The sequence below is a fragment of the Xenopus tropicalis genome, chromosome 6, assembly GCF_000004195.4.
Source record: "Xenopus tropicalis strain Nigerian chromosome 6, UCB_Xtro_10.0, whole genome shotgun sequence".
Taxonomy (NCBI): domain Eukaryota; kingdom Metazoa; phylum Chordata; class Amphibia; order Anura; family Pipidae; genus Xenopus; species Xenopus tropicalis.
This window is the reverse complement of record NC_030682.2, coordinates 98,892,878-98,918,327: the sequence shown is the minus strand read 5'-3', so window position 1 is coordinate 98,918,327 and position 25,450 is coordinate 98,892,878. Positions and strand designations below refer to the sequence as shown.

The 25,450-nt window shown below is 38.1% G+C and overlaps 1 protein-coding gene across 1 annotated transcript in view; it reads right to left on the bottom strand.

Moving 5' to 3' along the window:
- Positions 1 to 366: 366 nt before the first annotated feature.
- Positions 367 to 25,450, bottom strand: part of mbp (myelin basic protein) — a 91,317-nt gene continuing 66,233 nt past the window's right edge. The window contains exon 4 of the mRNA NM_001016592.3: positions 367 to 5,663. Coding sequence (NP_001016592.1) covers positions 5,215 to 5,663 — 449 coding nt within the window. The 3' untranslated portion in view covers positions 367 to 5,214. The remainder of the gene's footprint in view (positions 5,664 to 25,450) is intronic.

Here is a 25,450-nt window from a genome sequence, read left to right as displayed (position 1 = left end):
CTAATATTTACAGAACTCCCATAACAAGAGCTGGCACAGAGGTACTACAGGGGGCACTAAAAATGCAGCTGCTTTCTAATTCAGTGCTCATTTAAACCTCCATATCCAAGAAAGTTAGAAGTATAAACCAGCCCAGTGTAACATCACACATCTACAAAGGCAATTATAATTGCACAGAAAGACTTACATTGTATATCTACACAGCTGCAATGCTTTCTAAAGGGCAACTTTCCTTTACTGAAATAATGAATGTTTCATTTAATACCTACATTTAATAATTCCATTTCTCCATCTCGCTGAATGGTTTCATCAGGTTTAGCAGAAAGTTATCCAGAGACATTAATAAAACTAGAAGATTCTCCCATGTGCTTGGAACAATTAGGGTTTATTAGAACAATACATACAAAGTGAAGAATTTAACATTAATCATGTTAACATATCATACAACAAAACAGATCTGGTACACATTCCATTTTGTATCTAGTAAGGTTATAGAAGAATGACTGTATTACTTAATTATGTTATTATAAGCAGACCATTCAAACAAGCTTGTTTAATGTAATGGCGGGTTAAGCAGTACATGGATTATAAAATAAAATCTTCATTACATAAAAGCTTTCCTGTACATATTATAAAAAGAGTTATAAAATGATTTCATTTCATACCATATTAAACACTAAAGACTAATGTCCAACATGGTGGTTTCTTTTCTGGTGGAAATAAGCCAATTTGGGGCCCTACACAGGCAGGGATGGAATCTGCCAGTCACAGCGCACAATTCATGGGGCAGAAGGGGGCTGTAGCTATTTGCTCCCCCAGAGGAAAAAAAAGGTGGAGAAATGTAAATCAAAGGAATCACAGCAGTTTGTCAAATAAGAAAGGAGTCATGAGCATCCAAAGACTGCAGATGCTGCAGAGACTACAAGAGCGCCCCCTAACAGCAAGGCTAGGGATACTGGGAGTGGTAGGCAAAGGCTGTTGGGTTTCCATGCTGGAAGTAAGATGCAGACAGAAGGGGAGCATTCCTTCCTTACTGCTCTACTCTCAGCATGCAAGGTCTCGCTCAGCCACTAGCATTACGCTTTTTGTAGGTGCAACCCTCCAGGCTTCCTGTGCCTGCCCCAGAACAGTGAAACCTTAACGCAAAGCAAAATTTCTAGTTCACGTGCACAGTGTCTGTAGTTCCAGTGGAGACCCTACCACTACAGGGAGGGCAGAAAGGAGTTACTGTGTAGGTCAATACATGTAGGCTACCCCAGGGCTATAAAAAACAATGTGGCATATTTATGAACACTCAGCAATTATGCACCTACACAGTCAGCCAATCAGCAGGTATAAAATTGAAAGCAAATGTTTGACTTGATGCTGTGGGTTAATGGCAAGTGTTCATAAAATGAGCACAACTGTGTGTCTTGCAGTTGTCACCACTTCCAGGTGCCAAAACAACAATACAGCACTGCTGGCAGGCGTCCTGACTACTAAACATGTTTAATAATGCATTTGGGATATCGTCCCAGCCAGGCACTGGTTACATATATAGATGCTAAGCATAGAATATTTTAGCAGTCCATCCCGACACTTATAAACTAAGCTTGACAGAAGCTTAAAAAGATCAACCAGTGTGTCCCTCCCTAATATTCCAGTATAGGTCATCTTGTCACTATGAGCTCATTTCATTAGTGCCCTGAGATCATATTAAAGGGTGTTTGAAAAACATGCTGAGATTTCCTGAGTGAGCATCATGCCAGTTGAAATAGTATAGATGCACGTGCCATGCCACTAAAATCGCCACTGGAAAAATAAACCTGCCAGTCTCCCTGTGCCTTGTCTCCTAGAGAATGAAATACCAGCTAGATGTAGCCTTGAACATAATTACTTCTAGCTGGAGTCTTAAAATCCTGAATATAATTGCTCACGACTATGCCACGCTGCATTTGCCAAAAACCTCTATTTTAAAGTACTGTTTTTTTATGTATTTATTTATCAAGGTTCTATTGAAACCCAATGAATAAAATAAGTTGTACGCTGGAGAGTGGCGGGCAATTCATTTTCCAACCTAATGGCAGCTTCAGATGGTAACAGTTCTAAATTTGCTCTTTTTTAAAGAACATATTTGTGCCACTTGTCAGTGATGAAACAAGCCAGTGAAACAAATAGACAGCTTGTACTGAAGAGTGCCGAGATGAATGGGTCACTATAATAACGCTAACAATGCTGTGCCCTTGATTGCACAAGGGACACGTTCTAATTACATTGCATAAGTCAGTTCTGTGGGAGCCTGATTGCGGAATTTTTATGACCCGCTCGCTTGAGGAGTCCTTGTTAGAAGCAGGGAAGGGTAAAGGCAGCACTGAAAGCAATAAATACAATGAGAATGTCCAGTTTTTAATGGATTTTGTCTGTGAGATATTTATAAAAGCTCTCCATCTAATGTTAGTTCTGCTGTAATGAATTCATATTATCAAATCAAAGCATGTGAATCTAGATCCAGTAGAAGGAAAAGCATACACACATGGGCATCAAACCAAATTCCCAGCTGGAATGCCCTGCTAATGCTAGTCTTGGGTATAAGCGGGTTGTCTGGCAGTGTATAGCACAGAGACAGGCAAACTGCAGTTTTCCAGTCAATATCTCGTTATGGATGCTTGCATTTATATTTGCCTATGACAGTTTAACGTTTATGTACATGTACCCGTAGAGGTTCTTTGCTTTTAGCAGCTGCATCTATAAAATGCAGAGAGAATGTTTTTGCTGTCCCACATGCACACATTAAGGTGTGGGAGGAGCAAGCTCCGGGCCTAGTAATGGGCTAATATAACCTGCATGTGTCTCATACTCTCACATAGCCCAGAGAGGAACTACAGCACTTACATGTACCAAGGATACATGACACCAGTTTTGGCAATCAAGTCCCCTAGATGAGAGCAAAGCCCCAATAGAAAGACTGCCCAAAGGGTTTTACATATATGTTCACTTGGAGTGTTAACATAGAATTACACATACATTTTATACCTATATCTATATACTAAGACAATACATATTGGCAGCTCTTTATAGACATGTATATCGATTAGAATAATCCTCCCAACATCTGCTTTGTTTAGTTACTTTCAGAGCTTTACTAACTCTTTGTCTGTCAGTCTATTCATACTAACTTAATTAAATCCAGAATTATTGTATATTTAAAAGGCAAAAGGCCATAAGCAGTATTTACAGCTTGCTGTCCTGTCCCTGTTTTGGCATTGCCATCCTACTCCTGTGCGACTGGCTCTCCAGTAAAAGCAGGGTTTTATTCAGCTGAATTTAAAGTAAATGCTCAGCAGAATGTATTTCAACACAGCAAGGGAAATGCCACAACATGCCAGGTTAGTTGGTATGAACAAATGAGGGCGCACCTTTAGAAACTTAAGATGCACTTTTGCAGTCCAAACCCCCAACTGCTCTCTATGGGTTTATATATTCAGTGTGCATGCTAAATGCCCATTATTACAAATCACATTAACACATGCAATTTTCTGACCCCCCCATCACCAGTTTAGCAGTTTCAAAGAGTGAATAAAAGGAACATTCTATTCTTACGGCCGTATCTGTTACTAACATGCTTAACATGCCATGGTTTCATTCCTTTGGGTGCCTAGATTTCCCAGGCACATTATTGTTACTGATGAATTCCCAAAGGATACAGAAACCTCTGCAGCACAAACTGCTACTGAACATCTCACTTCCCTTGTTACGCTGCCCCATAAAAGGCATCACATCTTCTATAGCCCCCCGTATGAATCCTGAGATAAAGTTCTAGCAGCACTAACAGTAAGGCTTATGTTACACATGAGATTTCTCACCAAAACACACGTAACAGTCTCCGATCAAAGGCTTTGGGAAGAGGAGAGTTTAAGACACACAGGTATGATATTTCATCATGTTCAGTATGTTTAGTAATGGCTCCAGAGGTTTCCTCATCACAGAGTGAAAGCTCCGAGTGAGCTCTTAGGGCTCCTACTACTTACTGTGCTGCCCAGAAAATTATGGCAGATAAAAAAGCACAGTCCCATAAATTAGCTATTTTTATTAAACTTAATAGAAAAACATACTCCACATTCAAACAGTTTTATCATAGGCAGTGGGACTGGGAAGCCTAGCAACAATCAAAAATGTATGTCTATGCAGGTATATATATATACGAGTCAGTTCATCCCAGCAAGTCTACAATAAGCACCTTAATTAAATGAATGGGTTGAAATGTTCTAGAATGCCGAAAGCAGATTCCGACGGCAGGAGCATATACTTGTTCCTAAATCAAACAAAGGTATCTAATAGAAATATTTGCATACATATGGACAATTTACATGTTGTAGGCATATACATATATAATTGCTTTTCTGTAATAAAACTCATCTTCTAATCTAAATGAACACAATACTGAAGATTACACACAATTATGTTTGACGTAGAAAAATAAAGATAATATGCTTTCGTTTTATCATATGCATAACAATAAGCTAAAAAGGCCAATGCAATTTGTGCATACCGGCTGCCCGGGTGAGAGACTTCTCATTAAATCCAAATGTAATGCTTGACACATAAACTCTGAGTGAAAGAGCAATGTGCAAAAACATTGATTTTCACTGATTATTGAACCAAAATGTGCAGTTACACTGTTTTGCATTTTGATTCATTCATTTTATCTTTATCTGTCAGTTATCAGTTATATTACTTTTTTGGGGTTTATTTTGCAGTAATAATTTAAAAAACGGAAAACAATAACTGAAGCTTTGAAGCGTGTGTTGCAGGGTATAAGGCACTCCACAGCTCTGGACAGAAAGGTTCAAACAGCATATAAAATCTATAATACATGAACGCACAAAGCCAATTGCCAGAGAAGTCACAATCGCGTCTATGAGGTTTAAAGTTAATGCAGTTGGACAAGACTGTTCCTAAAGCCACATCTGGAACCAAGCTAAACTTTACCAATACTCTTCTGAAAAAGGAAAACAAGCCAGCAATATACATATACATATATATATATATATATGTATTTATCTGTACCTGAAACAAAAATCTGGGCCTTAGAAGCTAAATTGCATCAGCAAGCAATAACCCACTTACATGAACAGTACTTATGCTCTACATAGTTACTAACAATTGCAGCTATGACAGTTTCTTTGACAAACCTAATACATTGTTTTCCACTTTAATCCCATGTTAGTTTCCTTTCTATTCCTCAGAGCTCACCTTTCCTGATCCCTTCCTAGGAACAGCTCTCTCCCCTCCAAAGAACCTGCCCAGTGAGTCAAGAAGACCCGAGTCCCTGTGCCTTCCATGGGCTCCATACCCATGCCTAGAGTGATCTGAGGTGCTTGCTGTTGCCATTTGCTTTGATCCGTGCCGAGACAGTTTCTGTGATGCCATCAAATCCGAGTCTTGTGAAGTTGGTGCACTGTCCTCTGGGATGGTTTGAAGCTCATCTGACTCAGAGGGCCGATCTTTGAAGGTGTTGTCCTCTCTTCCTGGTGCATCTCGGGAAAAGAGGCGGATCAGATGTGGGCGAGAGGCAGAGTCAGATGGGTTGGCATCCTTCCAGTCATTCTTGGGGTCTTCTGTGCTTGTGGAGTCAGTCACCGCCGTGCCCTTAGAGGAGGTTCCATTGTTCTGGTTCACATCTGCTGCAAATAATAAGTGTGAGATGTGAATGCAAGGCTGTAAAAAGCAAACAATGCTGCCTTCATTCTCTCTGCCCTGAGTTAGACATTTTATGTTAATCAGACAGAATTTGCTTCATGTATTTGAAATATAAAATAATATTAAACACAGATATCGGGGTGAGTCGCATATAAAGGTAATTTCTTACTTGGCAGTTCTATAGAATTACTATATATATCTCCAGGTTTAAATGGTTACTTGTGTTAGCGAATATGCACATCATGGTTCAATAGACATGTTTATTTTTTACCTTATCTTGCTTTACACTTAGGGACTTACCAAAGCTTTCAAAATAACACCCTGAGACATATTTATATATTTAACAAACAAATGCTAGTAACACACTCCCAATATAGGGGAAAATTGCCCTGGTGCATCCAAGAGAAATAAATATCCACATGAAAAAAAATGGAGCATTCATGGGACTTACGAATAAGTGAAAACTTTTTTCTTAGTTTATATAGGTATGCAACCTGTTATCCAGAGTGCTGGATTTTTTGGTACAGCTAAATGGACTCTGAAACTTAACCCCTAGAGCAGTGATCCCCAACCATTGGCTCAGGGGCAACATGTTACTCACTAACCCCTTGAATGTTGCTATCAGTGCCCCCAAACCAGGTAGTTATCTTTGAATTCCTGACTTGGAGGCAAGTTTTGGTTAAATAAAAACAAGATTTACTACCAAATAAAGCCTCCTGTAAGCTGATAGTGTGCATAGAGGCTGCCTAATAGCCAATCTTAGCCCTTACTTGGCACCTCCATGAATCTTTATGGTGCTTGTGTTACTGTCCAAGTCGTTTTACATTTGACTGTGGCTCACGAGTAAGAAGGTTTGGGGACCCCTACAGTAAGCAATATACAGGGTGGGAGCAGTGATGCAATGCATATGCTCTATCATAAAGGCAAAGCAAGTTGTGGTGCATCTGAGCTGGAATCACCTGGGGTGCTAAAATTTATAACTATGTCTAATGACGTATAAACGTCTGGAAGCATGGGTGCATATGATTGCTGTAGGACTGGCTGTCATTTGTAGCTTCCTTTTCTTTGAAATAACTGGCACAGGCTAATTGTGCTCAGCTCTGCATAATCCTGCTCTCTAAGCATACAGTGACAATTAAATCAGAAATGCAGAAAAAAGTCACAAGATTGTAGCTGGCCTCAAAAGAAGAAGGTCGTATCAACCAAAGAAACATATTAATTGGAAAACATGGAATTTGGTTCAAGTGTCTCTCTGCCATGCACTTTATATACAGCCACATCCTAAAATTCTGTAAGGCACAGCAAGCAGAATCTTCCTGTGATTGCCAGGGGTGGCTAAAAATATCCACTTGCTGTGCTGACTATGGAAGTGCAGGGTGGCAGCTCAGATTGGCAGTATATGCAGTTGTCATTTGTTGTGCCACCTCTAACCACTAGAGAGCTAGATAGCATGCTGTCCCCACCTCTTTTCCTATCTTTCTTAGAGACATACACAAGGCAATTCCATCTGCTATTACCCCTTTGTTCAATAAATATCACCATGACCTTCCTTCCCACTGATGACTAAAACGATGATGATAAAGTTTATATGATCATTTAGGAGCCCCGAGTGCACTTTGACTGTGCATTCTACATGCGTTCGGCCTGTCATGCATTTCATTTTTTTTCACGTACTTCAGACTATTCCCACGTAGGGACCATCCTGGATATATATGATATTCTGTCCATTATGAAAAACATTGGAAACTAAAAGTGATATTATTGTACAGCGCTGCAGAATATGTTGGAGCTTTATAAATACATGTTAATAATATTATTATTATGTCAAAAAAGTGGTGTAAAATAAAAGTAATATTTTTAAAGCTTTTGATTTGACACTGTCAATATCTTTAATCAACAAAGGTGTATATTTTATTTTGATTTTATCCAGAAATAGACACCATTTTTTACACCATCTTTCAACCGTTGAAACCCATAAGGTTGCTTTGATTTTGCTTTCATTGTGTTATTAGACACGAGCAAACTCTGTAATAAAGCAATACAGAGAATGAAGTGCTTTATATAATTAATGGCTCACCCAAGTAGACTTTGGTTCTGGTATACATATTCCAGACCCTGACCAATGTGTGGTTACCTGAAACAAAGAAAAAATTGCAACCCCATGTAGTCAGGCGTAAAATAAAAGTTGAATATGTGGGGATTCATGACGCCCTGCTCATTTGTCTCTGTTCTGGATATGCCAAACACTATACCTTAAAAATAATACACCACCACCTAATTTAATCAGCAATATACACCTATGGTCAACATGAATTCAAATGATCCAAATAAAATAGGTATTGTAGTAAATTAATACTTTATATTTTTCAGTTATAAAGAGCTTATGATCATGGTTCCATTTTTACTGGTAAACTAGGAAGAAAAACTGATTATATAACTATTCTTATTCCTACGATGATTCTGAAAAACTGATGATATGGAAACTCAAAGAAAAAGTGCTGTTTAGCTTAACTGTACATTTTGGAACAACAAACGAATTTTCCTCCCAAATTTAAGAATGCAGAATCCATGCACAGCGCAAGCCCTATATTTCAGGCTCAGGTTGAATGCAGGCATATATTGCGCTATTTTTACAGGTGGCAGGAGTTTGTATGGACAACAGCACTCGCTGACACAGACAGAATATATTATAAGAACTATTGTAAAATATGAAATGGCACAGCATGCAGCAGGAACATGGGAATATGTGGATTGGTAGCCCAATATCTAAGAATCTGCACTTGCACACTTACTATGGCATACACTTGCTTCCACCACACGCAGAATTTATCTGAATTTCTTATTTTAGTTAGTCTCTTTTGCTGTACCTAAATGTTTTACCAGATTACATGAGTGTAGCACCTAAAATAATAATATATATGTAAGGGCATTTGTATGTATGTATATACATAAATAATTGTTACCAAGAGAAACAAAGCAAGTATTGTAGTTTAAATTCAGCAAAACACTAGAGCACCCAGCATACTAATAATTCTACACAGTGTACTCTTTGTTTGATAAAAATAGATGCATGAGTTAAGACAAAGGATATTTAAGGCACAAGAGCAGATCTTTCCCCCATACGAACAGTAAAAATAAATGTGCATTTTAAAAAGCATTTTAAAGAGAGAGAAAAGTTATTGGACATAACTGGCAGCAAATACTTAAGATATGATGCAGATTTTCAAGATGTAGTAAGCAGAACAGGACAAGTAGCCTGTAAGACGTTTATGATTTCTATACATTCTGGCTTCATACAAACTATGCCCATGCTCTTTGTTTCCTATCAGTAAATCTGTTGACTCCTTGCTAAGAATGTTAGACTGATCCTTCCCTTAGACCGATTCGGCAGCTTATCGGCCCATGTAGGGGCAGCAACGACGGGCAGATTTGTCAGATATCAATCGGGCAGGTTAAAAAATGTAGTCGGATCGGGGACCGCATCGGCTCGTTGATGCTGTGCATGAACCGACTGCGCCAATTGTCGTCGTTATAATTCGATCTTTTGGCCCCAGAGCCTACATTTGCCCAATATCGCCCTGATCTTAACGTGTATGGCCACCTTAAGTCAATTAATGCCATTTGCAGGTCCTATTTAACTAAAGTGGAGTTCAACTATTGGCCTATTGTTTCTCCAAGGTGGAAACTGTTTGTACAGTACATGTGTTTATTAGCCCACAGATCACAGCATATGGCATTAATTGCTGAAGTATGCTGGTGCTTTAAGCCACTGAATACAATCAGAGCACATGGGGTGGGGGGGCATTTCAAATATGCTTTTTAGTAGAAATGGAGATGAATCAAATCCTTTGGACTTTTAGAGCTGCTTTCAACACTCTGCAACTGTCTCTATGCTGCAAGCAGGCAGCCGTTGGGAAGACAGTATGGAAGGTGAATAGCCGATGATCCAAGTACAAATATAAGCAATAAAATAACAATAAAATTAAGGCCTCAAAATAATTTTATTATGTGTGGCCAGTGACCCTAATAACAAGATAGTACAGGTATGGGACCTGTTATCCAGAATGCTCGGGACCTGGGGTTTTCCGTAATTTGGATCTCCATAACTTAAGTATGCTAAAAAAAAATTAAATATTGAATTAACCCGATAGGCTTGTTTTGCCTCCAGTAAGGATTAATTATATCTTAGTTGGAAACAAGTACAAGGTACTGTTTTATTATTACAGAGAAAAAGGAAAGCATTTTTAAAAATTAGAATTATTTGCTTATAATAGAGTCTATGGGAGATGGCCTTTAAAGAGATACTGACACTAGAAATTAAACGTTTTTTTACATCTATCATAACATTGTCTTTGCATGACCTTCATTTTTGCCATAAAAGTATTTACCAAATGCTTTTATATTACCTGTCTGATCCCCCATGTTCTCCTATAAGGGGGCTGCCATATTTGTCCAGCAGGAGGCCGTTAGCATTGGAAGCTGTAACTGACAGGCTAAGAAGGGACAGTCAGGTTGGCAAAACAGTCAGGTTTAGGAACTTCAAGTAACAATTCCTTACAAAAGCAAATCTCTCATATGTACATTCATATTTTGAGGAGTCATTTTTTAGTGTCAGTATCACTTAAAGTAATTCTGAACTTTCCGGATAAGGGATCCCATACCTGTACTTAAAATTCCAGGCCAGAAAAAGCCAGAAAAACAGGTAAATGATTGTATCTAGAAGACAACTTAAGGGACACTTGGAATTCATGCAGATAAATGATAAATTAAACCCTGTAAGGGGGAATACACATGCTAGATTTTATATATCTGTCAAGCTATAAGCAAATTTGTCCTGATGCTGCTTCTTTTAATATTTGCCATGACCTTCTGCTCTTCACTGAGCTAACTCCTAGTCATTTGTAAGATCACATCCACTTGAATGCCTGACTCAGACCACTGCTGGTTTTGTGTGTTTGGCTTACCCAATAGAGGGGATGTATTTAGGAGGGGATAAAAAAAAAAAAGGATTATGTGAAAAGTTTAAGAGTTTTAACATGATCTCAAAAGCCTTTCCTGCCACCCAAGAATCAACAGAAAGATGGTTTAAATGTCAATGCGGTTGCTAAAGGTTGCTATAATTTATAGTTTGCTATTTTGGAAACATAACAAATAGAAGTAAAAATGAGTTTTTGGCACTTCTTATATCACAGCGCTAGCTGTTATTCACAACAAGTCCCTGAAATCCCTTCAGGGCTGAATTAATGCATTATTTAGCTTTGCAATGCATGACCCAGACAGAGATCTCCTGGGATCCTGATATTTATGGCACGAATGAGGGTTTCTCCGTTATATAAATGCTTCCTACGTTAAAAAAAAAAAAAAGAATAGGTCAGCTAACAAATACATTAACATAAAAACAGGAATTGCTATATAACATTTAAAGGTAAACAGGAAAATAAAGTTGGTGCTACAGAATGTGTTACAAGACAAAGTAAATGTTTTCCATATTTTTAGGGCCACAATGCCCATATGTGAAGAGAAATGGGAAAAACACATTTCTGCTTTTACTCCTGCGAAAGCTAAACATACCCAGTTATACTTGGCTTAAGTGCATCCAATAATAATGATGTTGGCTTAAGTGAATTCAGCTGCTTGAATGAATGAGGTGGTTGGAAGGGATTTTCTAATGGGCTACTGCCCACATTGTTACCATGAAACAGCGTGGGTATAAAATTTGTCACAGCCCCCCTTTATTGTTAGAAGACTCCCAGCTAGGCCCTGAAGTTCACTTAAGCCACAGGGAATTGAGCAAAAAAACAAAAAGCTCTATGATGTACAACTGGTGGGATCCGCTATGGCAGAAATTCTAAAGTTATGAAAGGAATGTGGCAATTATCCAAACAACCCGCAGATTTTCTTTTCCTTATTGTTTAGTAGATGGATTCTATCATCCTACAAACATGAAGTAAAAATGTCCCTTTGTGCTTTCTAAACATACATTTCTACCCCTGACACAAGAAGACATATACCCAGCCCATACATAGAAAGAAAAGGTTATGTTGCTAAAAATTGCTTCAGTCAGCATCCTTCAAAGCTAATATTACTATTATTTTATTTTGTGCAGCTGCTTAAAAAAGTATGCTGTTGTGCAAAATCATATTACTGTGCTGTAGCCTTTCAGTCATAATATGCATTCTGATATGTTAGCGGCCTTCATGGTAACATCAACATGGAGAAAGTGTGCACTGAAATGTATTCTCTATAAACTGCACCCACATCACAATCAGAAACAGAATTGTGCCAGCATTTGACATAATCACGGCCTGCAAGTGGTTTTAACTCGCTTGCCAAACAGTGCAGTTTTATGGTCATGTATGGCAAAAACACTTGTAATAAGTCATGAGTACACAGCCTTAAAGCATTTTTTTATTGACAGAAAGTGGCGGTGGGGGACGTGGCTATGATGCAGAACTGAGCGGACGTGTAAATGATACCATGAATAATTCCCCTCATAAGCTGGATAGTGCAGCACAAAACTAGACAAGCCTCAGCGCTGTTATTGAGTGTCTGTGTTTACTTCTTTAATCTTATCAGTTTATATAAGTATGTTTATAATTTTTACTAATTATCTACCCTTGAAAAGCCTGCAACTGCAAATTAAACAAGTGCTGCTACGATACTCCCGGAAAAGCTCAATATGCTTCCATTACATTAATGTAAATTACATTGCTTAATATTGAGGGCTTAAGCAGCCTACCAAAAAGAAAACATTTTATGAACTGGACAAGAGTCCACAACTGATATATTGTGTATTCAGGAACCTCACATTTCGTAGTTAATGTATATCTTAAATGATATTTAGAATTATTGTTCTTAATAGCTTTGTATTTATGTTAAGGTTAAAATTGAATTATTCATTTTGTGCTGAATGCAGAGAAGTATATGCTAGTTAATTTATATGCCCCAAACTCAAATCAGACCATATTTTGTAAATAAAGTTCAGAAGAAACGAACCCATATTATGACAAGGCCAGAAAAAGAAATACTTTCAGAACAGCTCTTCACCTAGCTAACCAAAGTCAGAAACAACACAAACTGTGTGATGCACGGAGATCCTGGTACCACACAGAACAGGACTTCTTTTGCTCCTCAGTTCCCCTTTGTTATTCTATGATTGACCTAAAGACAAGTAGTGGCAAACTCTATGACACACAAGGCATTTCAAGTGTGGAAACACAACATGAATAGTGTTGCTGGACACTACACGATGATAGCAATGAGGACTACATATACTTTTAGGGCTCTGGCACACGAGGGAGTTTAGTCGCCCGCGACAAATCTCCTTTGTTGCGGACGACTAAACTCCCCGCTATGACATCCCACCAGCGAAAATGTAAGGCAACTTCTGCGATTTCCGCAAATCGGCACGCCACATATTTTCACCTCCTCCATTAAGCTAAAACTATCAAAATAATGCAAATAAGGGTTTAAACATTTAACATATAAAATTGTATAAACTGCACTTTTTTGTTTAATCAGTGTTTTACGTATAACATGTGCAAGGCATTTAGCACATGTTGTTCTAGGGTTAGACAGAAAATTGTCCCCTGACAATAGGCTGCAAAATTCTTTAACCAAAAAATGAAAAGTGGTGGTTGAGTCGGAATTTAGGCAGATTTCTGTTTGTGAATACGGAGAAAGCATTTTATACCAGTTTTACCTCCACTTTTGTGAATATTATGTCTGGGTGTACAGTATAGACAAATTTAAAAAATTATATATATATATATATATATATATATATATATATATATATATATATATATATATATATATATAAACATTTTTTATATCTGCTTAAAAGAAAAAGACACATTCCATGAAATATTCCATTCCATTCCATGCAATACCCGTTTTCAGACAACTATTTTTCAATAAGCTTCTCATTTATTTTTTCTAAGGGCTCTGGCACACGGGGAAATTAGTCGCCAGCGACAAAACTCCCTGTTCGTGGGCGACTAATCTCCCCGAGTTGCCATGACCCGCCATCCCACCGGCGAACATGTAAGTCGCCGGCGGGATGGCACACATGGCGGCGCGATTTCCCGAAATCGCCTAAAAAGACTCGCAAAAAAAATCTCCCCGTGTGCCAGAGCCCTTAAGAACTTGTGCTAGTACAGATTCCAACAAAAAGTTATCTTTTTAAACAATATAACCCTGGAATTAAAGCATGAATATAAACACAGAGGAGATATCGCGAGAGCGCAGCCTCACAAAATTCTATTTATGCGTTATCTTTTTTTTTATTTGCAGCTTTATAATTTGTGTTTAACAGAGGAACATTTGGCTAGATGTTCTCTTTCTTAGCAAGAATTCAAGATAGATAAGATGAACAAACTTCTTCATTTACTTTTGGTTGTCATCAGATAAGCCAAACACTATCCCATTAGTCAAAGAAAATTAGATTATTTTAAAACTGAACTGAGGAAAGTTTCTCTTTTTTAGTTGTCTTGAGCACAGGAGTAAGAAACAGGGAAGGGGGGCAGGGCTTCCTCAGTTCCCAACACTGATGTGGGCAGGCACCCAGAAAGTAAGAAAAGTTTGACACCCTAGTACAGTGCTGTCCAACTGGTAGCCCCCAGCCCCTTCCCTTGTGTGGTCCCAATCTGTCAAGCTGCTGTGACTGCTTACATTTGTGTAAGCTGTAAATGGTATCGGTGCTGAGATTTCCTGGTTCCTGCACCTCAGATCCAGACTGTAAATCACTGCACTGTTCATACCTCTAAGCCCCTGCATTGTTCACACCTGTAAGCCCCTGCATTGTTCACACATGTAAGCACCTGCATTGTTCACACCTCAGACCTGTAAGACCGTGTTACTGTACATAGTGCAGTACAAACCATTTATTTTGGAGTGGTCATGATCAGTTACTTACATAGACATGATATGGTTCCCTGTCTCCTTTCTTACTCTGCCTGCCCTGATCAACCCTGCCTATGTGTGCCATACTTATACTTATGTGTGCCTGTCTTATGCTGCCTGTGTGTGCCATACTCTGCCTGCCCTATGCTGCCTGTGTGTACCATACTCTGCCTGCCCTATTCTACTTGTGTGTGCCATACTCTGCCTGCCCTAAGCTGCCTGTGTGTACCATACTCTGCCTGCCCTAAGCTGCCTGTGTGTACCATACTCTCCCTGCCCTATGCTGCCTGTGTGCGCTTCCTTCTCTGTCTGCCCTGTGCCACCAGTGTGTGCCATACTCGAATTTGTTAGCCTTTGAAAATAGTTGTTAGGGGGTCCTTAAGGTGTTTAATGGTGTGCTGAGGTTTGCTGTGCTCTCCACAGGTAGGAGGAGCCATATAGATTTAAGGGTATGTCTTTCCAATTGACAAAAGTCAATGGGAAATATCTTATCACTACACTTTTACCTAAAAATAAGCTAAGTTCTTTAACTAGCAGCAGTCCCTTTTAATGAGAAAAAACATGTACTCATAAACTCTATGTCAGCTTTATCCAGAAAGCTTGGGACTGGGCATTTTCCCCAGTAGTACCGTACCATGGTTTTACTGTCACATTTTTAGCATTGTGGATTTTTTGCTACCTTTTTTTTTTGAAATTGCAAAAAAAACCAAAAACGTTCTCTGTAAACATATATAGACACACAGCACTACAAGTGTATATCCACACATACTCACACAATGCTTTCCTAAAAGCAAGAATGTAAATCACCAGTAGGAAAACATATGTTTCGCTTAGCTTTCAGAAGTTACCCGAAGCTGCCTCATAAAGAAACACTGGGTGACTTCGGAAAGCCAAAATGACACACATGCTTTCCTACCAGGGATTTACATTCTACCCAGTAGGAAAGTCGCCACTGCTAGAGGAGATTAATCAAGATACAAGAAATTATTGAATATCCTTATAAACATGTTACACTAAAATCTACTGAAATGAACACCAACCAAATGTCAGATATGGATTCCTTTTTAAAATGTTATTTTTAAACGGAAGGGTGGATATTGTGACAGTGTGTCCTTTCTACAATATAGCTAGTTCAGTATTCAGTGCAATTTGAACGGTATACACTACTGAATGAAGAATTCTTTGCATTCCATAGAACCTAGGAAATACTTTGCATTCTATCTGCTTAGGAATGTCATCAGCAAAACATTATTGCAACCCAAATACTTATGGACATAACTAGACAAATGCACACTGAGCATTTTGACCACAGGTCCCAACAGGCAGAAAACAGGAAAAGTAAAAACATTCACACCTTGGCCCATCAACATGATGGTCTTCAACCCAGATGTGTATCTGACAGGGAACTCATTTTGTGCACTGGGGGTATAGTAGGACTGTGCAATAAGGTAACAGTTAAAATTATATTGGGTAAGATTAGTTCCCTTTTTTTCCCCGCCAAAAGTGCTTATTTATGCATTTGTAACATAAAACAACATAAAACATTTTGACATTGGTTCTACTAGCGTGTTCTTTTCATGTCAGGATATATACGGTACATTGGTTTAGATAATCAGTAATATCCTACTCAGGATAATGTTCAGACTTCTATTGAAGAAGGGAAGGATTAGGGATTCCCAGTGGAGGTTCAAATTCCCAGGGAGGATCGTGTGGCGTTATTCCATGGCTTCAACCCATCTTCCCCATACCTTGTCATACTTTTAAGGGCATCCCCTTGCTATGTAGGTGAGTTGTATCAGTGGCAGAAGGGCTTTAAGTAAACTGAGCCAGCTGGCAATTGTCAGGGTAGGGTGTGCCATCCATTGAAAGAGGATACTTTTCCTGGCATAAAACAGTAATGTTCTATAGAGGATGCATGATGCTGATTTGGGAATAATATCATCCACAATGCCAAATAGGCAAACCTTGGGAGTAAGTATTTTAGGTAGGGATATTGTGTTTTGGATGTGGTCTAGGACCTGGTTCCAAAAGTGGTGTATTTGTGGGCATGACCACATTAAATGAAAGTAGTTGGCCTCGGGGGCATCACATTTAGGGCAATGGGACGAGTTGCAGATTCATACGATATAATCGTAAAGGGGTCAAATGGAGCCTGTGTATGATTTTGAACTGGATTTACCTGTCTCTTGTAGAGATCAGATAGTTAGAGGCCCTGTCTGTTGCTTCCTCCCAATCTTCACTGTCTAGCTCCGGTATGTCTTGGTGCCAAGCTTTTTGAGCTGTGAGAAGAGATTGGAGGGTAGAGAGAAGCAAGGAGTATAGTGTGGTGATCAGCTTTTTGGAGGAGGGGTTTTGGAGGCTGGTTTCAAGCTTAGTGAGCACAAAGGGGACTATGGTTCTTTGGAATTGGTGTCGGAAGGCTTGTTGGAGTTGTAGGTATGAGAACCAGGGTAACAGCTCTCCTGTGTCTAATCTGGTTTCTAGGTAACAGGGCCTCAGCATTGGTCACATCTCCCAATGTATGTATGCCCCAGTAAGACCACACTCAATATGGCGCAATTTGTTGGAAGTTGGGTAAGTAGCAGTTTCCCCACAATGGCAGGCCCGGGGATAGGATTGGAGGCTTCAGTTTGTATAGGTGTAGTACCTTTTGCCATGGTTAGTTTCCTTTTAAAGCAAAATATTATTAAACTCTTTGCTGTGTCAGTCTTAACATTATCAGAGTTTCAGAATAAAACTACACTGAATGAAAGGGCATACAGTGACACAATGCTGGAACTGCTCCTGCACTCTGTGGTGTGAGCAAGGGAACAATGTGGGGACTTACAGTGTGTTCAATGCAGGGACTAAAAGGTGTGAACAGTACAGGGCATTACATGTTTAAACAAAACAGGGTCTCTTAAAGCCTGAATAATGTAGGGGGCTAGTTAATCTCAGTACTATATATATATATAAATTTCTTCTGGATAAGGAGTCTTCCTGTAATCTGGATCACCATTCCTTAATGTTACTAAAAAAACAGAATTACAGAATTAGAAACAAGTATATTGTTGATGCCATTCATTAAAGGTACTTGTGTAGACATGCCCTTCTCAAACTTTAGAGTTTATTTTTATACAATTCAGTTTATAATGTCATGACCAGAAAATGAATCTGCTGAAAAAAAATAGCTATGGAGTTGTGTAGCAAATATGTGCAATATATAGGATGCATACTTTTAGATGCTTATGCAAAAAAGGTTTTTGTGTGGAAACAATAGTAGTGGCAATGACTTATGGTATTTACTTTTAACCAGTTATTACACTGCATTTTGAGTGAAGCAAAAGATATATGTGGGCAGAAAGTTCAGACATGTACTTAAATACTTTGTCTGTGCTAACAGCCTCCTCTAAATGTACAGTATTATCCACAAGAAGGTATGTTTTAATAAGTACAACTTTGCTTGGGGCTAAGAAAGATCTGAGCCAAAGTAGGAGTCATTACAGGTACTGATGTGAAAACATCAGACTACATTGCATTTGGACTGTGAATAAAGTGAATTACTATCCTTAGGATTCTAACTGAGGATTTCTAATTCTCTTATTCTGTATAGGTTTATTATAGATGCAGCAACTGTAGGGGCTCACATTCTAGTGCTAAACTCTGACAGTGTAAATAGTAAAAGGAAAGTTCACCTTTAAATAAATGTTATTTAATTAAATATAGTTATAAACCTATTGTAAGAAGATTTCAGTTCATTGTCTTCATATTAATTCATATTAGCCTTTCTATTCTTTTTCTGTCCTGCAATTGAACTGAATATAAATTCTAGTCACTATATTCCATTGCCTATATTTGTACTCAGGTCCTCTGCTATTCATCCTGAATTTTGACTTCCCAGCTGCCGCCTGGTTCCTAGCTATCTAAGCCCTAGCAACCAGATTGCACAGGGCCACATTTGCCCATTGTTGCCACAGGGTACTGTATTCTACCATTTATAATAGGACAGCTTTTCCATGATGGTGATTTTATTATTACATTGTGTAAAACCTGTTTTATTCTGTTTAGTCTATATAACTAAATAACTCACTTTCTCCACTACACCATGGTTTAGTCTCCATTCTTCATCCATGGCAGTAGTGGGAAATACACTGGCCTGAGCAATAAATCCGATAGCTCTCCAGAAAGGAGCACTGTGCTATGGATCCAAGATGGTGGCACAGATAGCTGCAATGTCACGTCGGCATACATCACCAAGGCGCCACATGAAGTCATCGTGTTACACTTTGAAACAAAAATTTGAAATAAATAGATGCCGGAGACCTGGGTTCAATGCCGAATATAGGTCTTGCTTTGTGAGTTCCTGGGTGCGCCTAAATGACTATTTTGACTTGATATTCTGGTTCCTTTCTGCTTTCATTCTGACCATGTTGATTGCTGCCTGCCCTGATCTTTTGCCTAAATACAACCTTTTGTTAATCCACTGGATATCACGAATTGGACTATCTTTACACAGTTTCCTCCTTGGTTCAGGCTTCAACCCGGTAAGGGCTGTCGGGCCTTTAAAATTCCAAAATGCATATGGTCTTTTATCTTTGTTTCAAAACAGAAAATAAAATACATTTATATGAAAAATCAGCAAGATGAAATTGCTGTAAAGTTCCAAATAAGGGCAACTGTAATAAAATAGTAAAAGGCAAGATAACTTGCTCTATAATACCTACTATGATAAATATGCTTTTACTGAATAAAAATTTATTTTCTTTGTCATAATGGATTCTTTGGCTAGAGAAAGCTTCATATCTTTCAAATAAAAAAATGCCCTTATCTTATCCTCAATAGAAGATCATTTAAATTAGGTCACAAGACACTTTAAATTTAGTTTGCTGCCTTTGTACTCTGCATGTACTCACACAAGGCAAATAAAATGGATATTGCTAAGGGGGTGTTTCTTGCATCCAGCTGAGGCCTCCAATCTTCTTAAAGGTTTTTGTTATTTTTCAGTCTTTCTACTCTCAGTAAAATTACAGATTGACCGTGAATTCTATAAACCTCTTTATTATAACAGGAAAGCAAATATCAGCTATTTCACCAGCAGCACGCCTAAGGTTTAATGGGTAAGGTTTAAACTTGCATATTTGTTATAAAGAAAGGGTTAGAGTCATTTTGTGAACACTACCAAACATATTCTTTATCTGGAAACTGGAAACATAGGTGAATGCAGAGGTAGATACATTTTCCTTCAGACAAATATGGCCTGAGTTTGATACATAGGCACAGTGTCGGACTGGCCCACCAGGATACCAGGAAAACTCTGGTGGGCCCAGGTGTCAGTGGGCCCTCCTGCTCACTCAGCCATTTTACTTGTATGCTTTTACCATGGTCATTCCTCATTTCTATTTGAGAACATATAAAATAAATAGAAGGAAGTTTAAATAATAATATGTTTGGGGAACTGATTAAGAGAATAAATAATGCGAGTGAAGAGAGAAGAAAACATTTTTGGAGACTGGGCCCACAGTCTAAGGTTTTCTGGTGGGCCCCTGGCACCCAGTCCGACACTGCATAGGCAGTGCATTAGTCACTGGGTATTTGCCGTTCAGTTAGAAAAAGTAGGTGGAGACACCAGAAGCCAATCACATTTCACCGGTATTTACTTTCAATGGTGATTTGTAAAATGCTGTCAGTCCCACAATTTTTATGCCTGAGTCCCCAAACTTTGCAAAGTTGGTCACTGGGGGACTGCAGTTCAAAAATAGGAAAAGTGGGTTGGATCACTAACAGCCAATCAGATTCCATCCATTAAATTTTACTGGTTTAAATTTAAAATGCTGCCATTCTCACACTATTTATGCCAGGGTGCCCACTGTTTGTCACTGGGTGACTTCGAATCAAGGTTAGAAAAAGGGAGCACACCCACCAATCACAATTAAACTATTGACTTTTATTGGTTTAAATTTAAACTGCTGTCGTTCTTTAACTATTAATCCTAGGGTCCCTAAACTTTGCAGAGTTAGTCACTGGGTAACTGCAGTTCCAGGTTAGAAAAAGTGGGCGGAGCCACCAACCGCCAATCAGATGTCACTTGTTGACTTTCAGTGGGGAAATTGAAATTGCTGCCATTCAGACACGATTAAAACCAGGGTCCCCAAACTTTGCACAGTGGTTTTTACTATATAACTGTGGTCCAAGGTTAGAAAAAGGGGGACAGAGCCAACAACAGATCAGATTTCATTTAGTGACTTTCAGTTTTTCAAACCAACATGAAGTTTGTTCTCAAACTTCCCTTTCTAATTTTTTCTGTTAATTTGTTGTTCTGATGTAAAATGCTACATGCTCAAGTAGTGCTACGTAAATAAAAATACACATACATAGGACTGTTTGCCAGAAGTCATGATCTTTGACTAATTAGGTGTCACATGGCTGGCAAAACTGCAAGGACCACTTATACGCCAAGTAGTTTGGATGGGTGATTTTCACACATATAACACAATGGCCATTAACCACATTTTCAAACTTGAAAAAAAAAAAATCTGCATAGATTTCAGCTGATTTCAACATAAAAAGCAGAGGAAGCAACCAGCTAGCAAAATGGCTATTTTCAAGTTACAGCTAGCTGCCAGACCAGTGTAGCAAAAAAGATTATAAAGGGAATAGAGTTGATCAAGTTAGAGACAGATACAGGCACAACGGCAAATCCCACACCCAACCTATTAAAAGAGAATAGGTCATGCTGCTTTCATTTCTGAACAGAAAATATTTTTCATACTATGGGGGGGGGGGGTAAGGGAAATATACCATCATTTAGGGCAGGGACCTCCTTCCTACTGTGTCTTATACTACATGGCACTTAAGCTGTGTATTTATACTTATTCATTATAACACATGTCCTCCCTGTGTGTACTGTTTTACATTGTAAGATTGTACAGTGATGTGTATCATAGTAGTGCTGTATAAATAAAGTTATACATACAAATCAAAACTTAAAACTTGATTTCAGCCATTCCATACAGAGAAGACATTGTTAAAATTCATCCAATATTTGCAGTGTTCAGTGTGGGTGTATTGCTACAGTTATCATTTCATGAGCCACAGTGTGCTAAGTAAATAATTACACACAAGCATCTAGAAATTATCATTTAGTTGTCTATAGTACAAATGGAAAGTAATTATCATAATCCAGTAGTAATTAGTGAAATCAATTGATGGGACACATATATATATATATGTATATATGTATATTGAAGCAGTAGAATTCTTAATGAATCGCATAAGTCAGTGTAGGAACTGGTCAAAAGGGATGACTTTGACGCAGTTGGCCAGCTTGAAGTATATTGCAATATATGGACAAACAATCCCTGTTTTGCTTAAAGGGAAGGGCATTTCTTAGTAGCTTAAATGCACCGAATGTCTTAATGTTCTATATATTGATAATGGGTGAGTGCAGAGGATCTCTTGTTGTTGTATATATATATATATATATATATATATATATATATATATATATATATATATAGAAAATAATCATCTGTGGCCAGCACACCCTTCAATGTTTCATCAAAAAAATTTTTTATTGCAGATATATTGTTAAAACCAACGTTTCGGTCCTTGTTAGGACCTTTCTCAAGGATAATCCTTGAGAAAGGTCCTAACAAGGACCGAAACGTTGGTTTTAACAATATATCTGCAATAAAAAATTTTTTTGATGAAACATTGAAGGGTGTGCTGGCCACAGATGATTATTTTCTATGCATACATAATTTTGGCTAAGCACCCCGCAGAATATTGAGCCTTGGAGTGCGGACACCATTTGGATTGATATATATATATAGATGCAATAAACGCCAGCACTTACAGGACTTTGAGAATCATAATCCAAAGAAAATAAATATTAACAAAAAGTTTCCTTACATGGTTTTTTATTTATCCAACGTTTCAGTTCCTTAGAGGAACTTCTAGATTACATGGTTTTTTATTTATCCAACGTTTCAGTTCCTTAGAGGAACTTCTAGATTACATGGTTTTTTATTTATCCAACGTTTCAGTTCCTTAGAGGAACTTCTAGATTACACGGTTTTTTATTTATCCAACGTTTCAGTTCCTTGCAGGAACTTTCGTCAGTTCCTGTAAGGAACATACACATGGATTTAAACTGTACTTTACATTTATATACTTTACTTTATATTTATATATTATAAAAGCTAAATTTACTGAAAAGTACCAACACAGTAATAAGAACTGACCTCTACAAAGGGCCCTAATATTCATACTATTATAGCCGAGTTGATGCCGTTGTAATTCTCAATGATATGGCCTTGGCTTGGGGTATGTGCAGTTTGTTGACACTATAGAGCACAGTGTGCTGGTAAACTATGTGGTCAGCAATGATACAGAGGCGACATGGGAAACCCATGCATGTGACTGGCATTTTTTGGCCTCCAGCAGTAAAGGTGTGTTACAGGGGTAAACTGCCTTATTGTCCTTCAATACGAGTGATAAAAGCTAGTTAAGATTACTCAGCAAGTCCAGTTCCTTTAGACACTACTCAATCCCAATATGTAATGAACCCTTGCATCATGTCTTAAGATCTATGCTCTTTGATGTGAAATGCATTAGACACAAATAAAAGGACAATCATTCAGTTGATTGAAATAAAATACAGTACCATTTTGTAGCTTTGGTTCCTACTGCTGAGTATGCACTGACTTTGGCATGGGTGTGACAGGGGTACGGGACACAGTTGTGTGGTGTCCCCCATGAGTGTTGGTGGAGCCCAATATCCATAGCCTCCATTCTGTTTCCCATTCCCTGTCTCAGTGCCCCTCACCACTACTGTCTACTTTCTCCTCCCCGGCTGGTGAGAATGATGCAGTAGGGGATTAAGGAATATTTTGCTTCTCCTTAACTTACAAATAGCATGAAACACAATACAGCAATTATAAATATGCCATAAATAATTTGGCAGTTTCCAAAGTGGAAAACTCATTCCTAAAGTACATAGTATTATATGGTTAGTGTAAGCAGATGGTGAGAGCTGCACAGGACAGCACAGTTTCTGAGTAAGGCTCCCTGAATATTTTCACATCAAACCCCCCTTAAAAATCATTATTGGATTTACACTCTATATTCACTCTATACCTTGGTACTTAATATATGTATATGCCTTACAACAAAAAAATAATCTGCAGTGGGAGCAATTTAAAAGATCATGAGATTCTAAAATCTGAATGCAATGTACTAAATGCCTTCTACTTTGCTCAGTACATCGAACAAAAAAGATGTCATGTGCGCAATAATAAACTGTGTCTGAACTGTAGTTGAAATACTCCTGATTAGACTATTACTAAATAGTGTATTCAGGATCAGGTACACTCAATAGGACGCAGAGCATACACCGGGCCACACACAACATGGGCTTCTTTATTTTGTTCCTATTATTCATGCATAGAGCCAAAATGATCAGAAGGTATACCCAAAGCCAATCCATAGCGGTTAGGATCAGTGGTCCACCATACATGAACATGAAGGTTTATCATGTGAAAACTGATGGATAAGATTTAGTTTGAGATGCAATTCAATTCAATTCATTATGCAAATTCCAAGAGTAAAAACTTTACACAAGAACACAATGACAGAAAAAATCTCCTAAACTCCCAATCCAAAGTAAATCCCTCTCACAGCATTGCAGAACAGACAATATCTTTGCAGGTAGATGCTAAATGGACTTTAATAAGCCGTTAGAAAACTAAGCCTCAAGGTACTGGCCTATAAAACAGGACAGCAAGCAATGGCTCAGTATTTATCACCTGCAAATCATTTTAACATTTTGTACCAGTGGCATCTTGGCACTGATGTTAAAGGAAAAGTAACGCTAACATTTTTTAACTAAAAAATCTATTCTACCCTCCCCCAATAATTGCCCTATCCTGAAAACTATTTGTTATTTATAATGCTTTAGAAGAAAATACCTGTAAAAAAACTTGGCTTCCGGTCATTTCAACAAAGCCGACATGGCCATGCAGGAGAAAGTATCGGGTGAAGTTTAACTATGCGGTGATCGATTGATCGAGTCTAGCCTGACTCCTTCCTATACAGAAGGAAGGCTAAACTCGATCAGTCGATCGCCGCATAGTGAACACTTCCCCTGAAACTTTCCTTGTGTCGCCATATCGCCTTTGTTGAAATGACCGTAAGCCAAGTTTTTTTTACAGGTATTTTCTTCTAAAGCATTATAAGTAACAAATAGTTTTTAGGATAGGGCAATTATAGGGGGAGGGTAGAATAGATTTTTTAGTTAAAAAATTTTAGCGTTACTTTTCCTTTAAACTCAACATGTTTCTCCAACAACTACTATATACTTTTTTCAGGGGACAACGCCACTGGGTAATGTCAGGAATAAGGTCACAAAATGTGTGATTAAGGCAGATCAAAAGAAATACTTAAATAATAAAGTTAATTATGGAAAAGATTTGTGGCTAGATGCGTTTCATCTTGACCCACAGTTTGAGAAATATTAAATTAAAAAACCAGAGAACGGTATTAATTAGTAACCAGTGTAAGCATTACAGTTCTGTAACATCACAATTAACAAGAGTTGAAAGTGGCATTAATGAATATATATATTTGTTTTTTTTTTTATTATTTTATGTTGGGTTGCTCGCTTACAATAAATATATAAACTAATATTTTAAACTGGCACACCCTTTAAAAAATGTAGCTTTTATTTTAAACACATTGTACAAAGGTCTAATGTTTCGGTCCTTATTAGGACCTTTCTCAAGGATGAGAAATGAGGACCGAAATGTTGGACACGTTGTTCAATGTGTTTAAAATAAAAGCTAAATTTTTTTAAAGGGTGAGCCAGTTTAAAATACTCTTTTATATATTT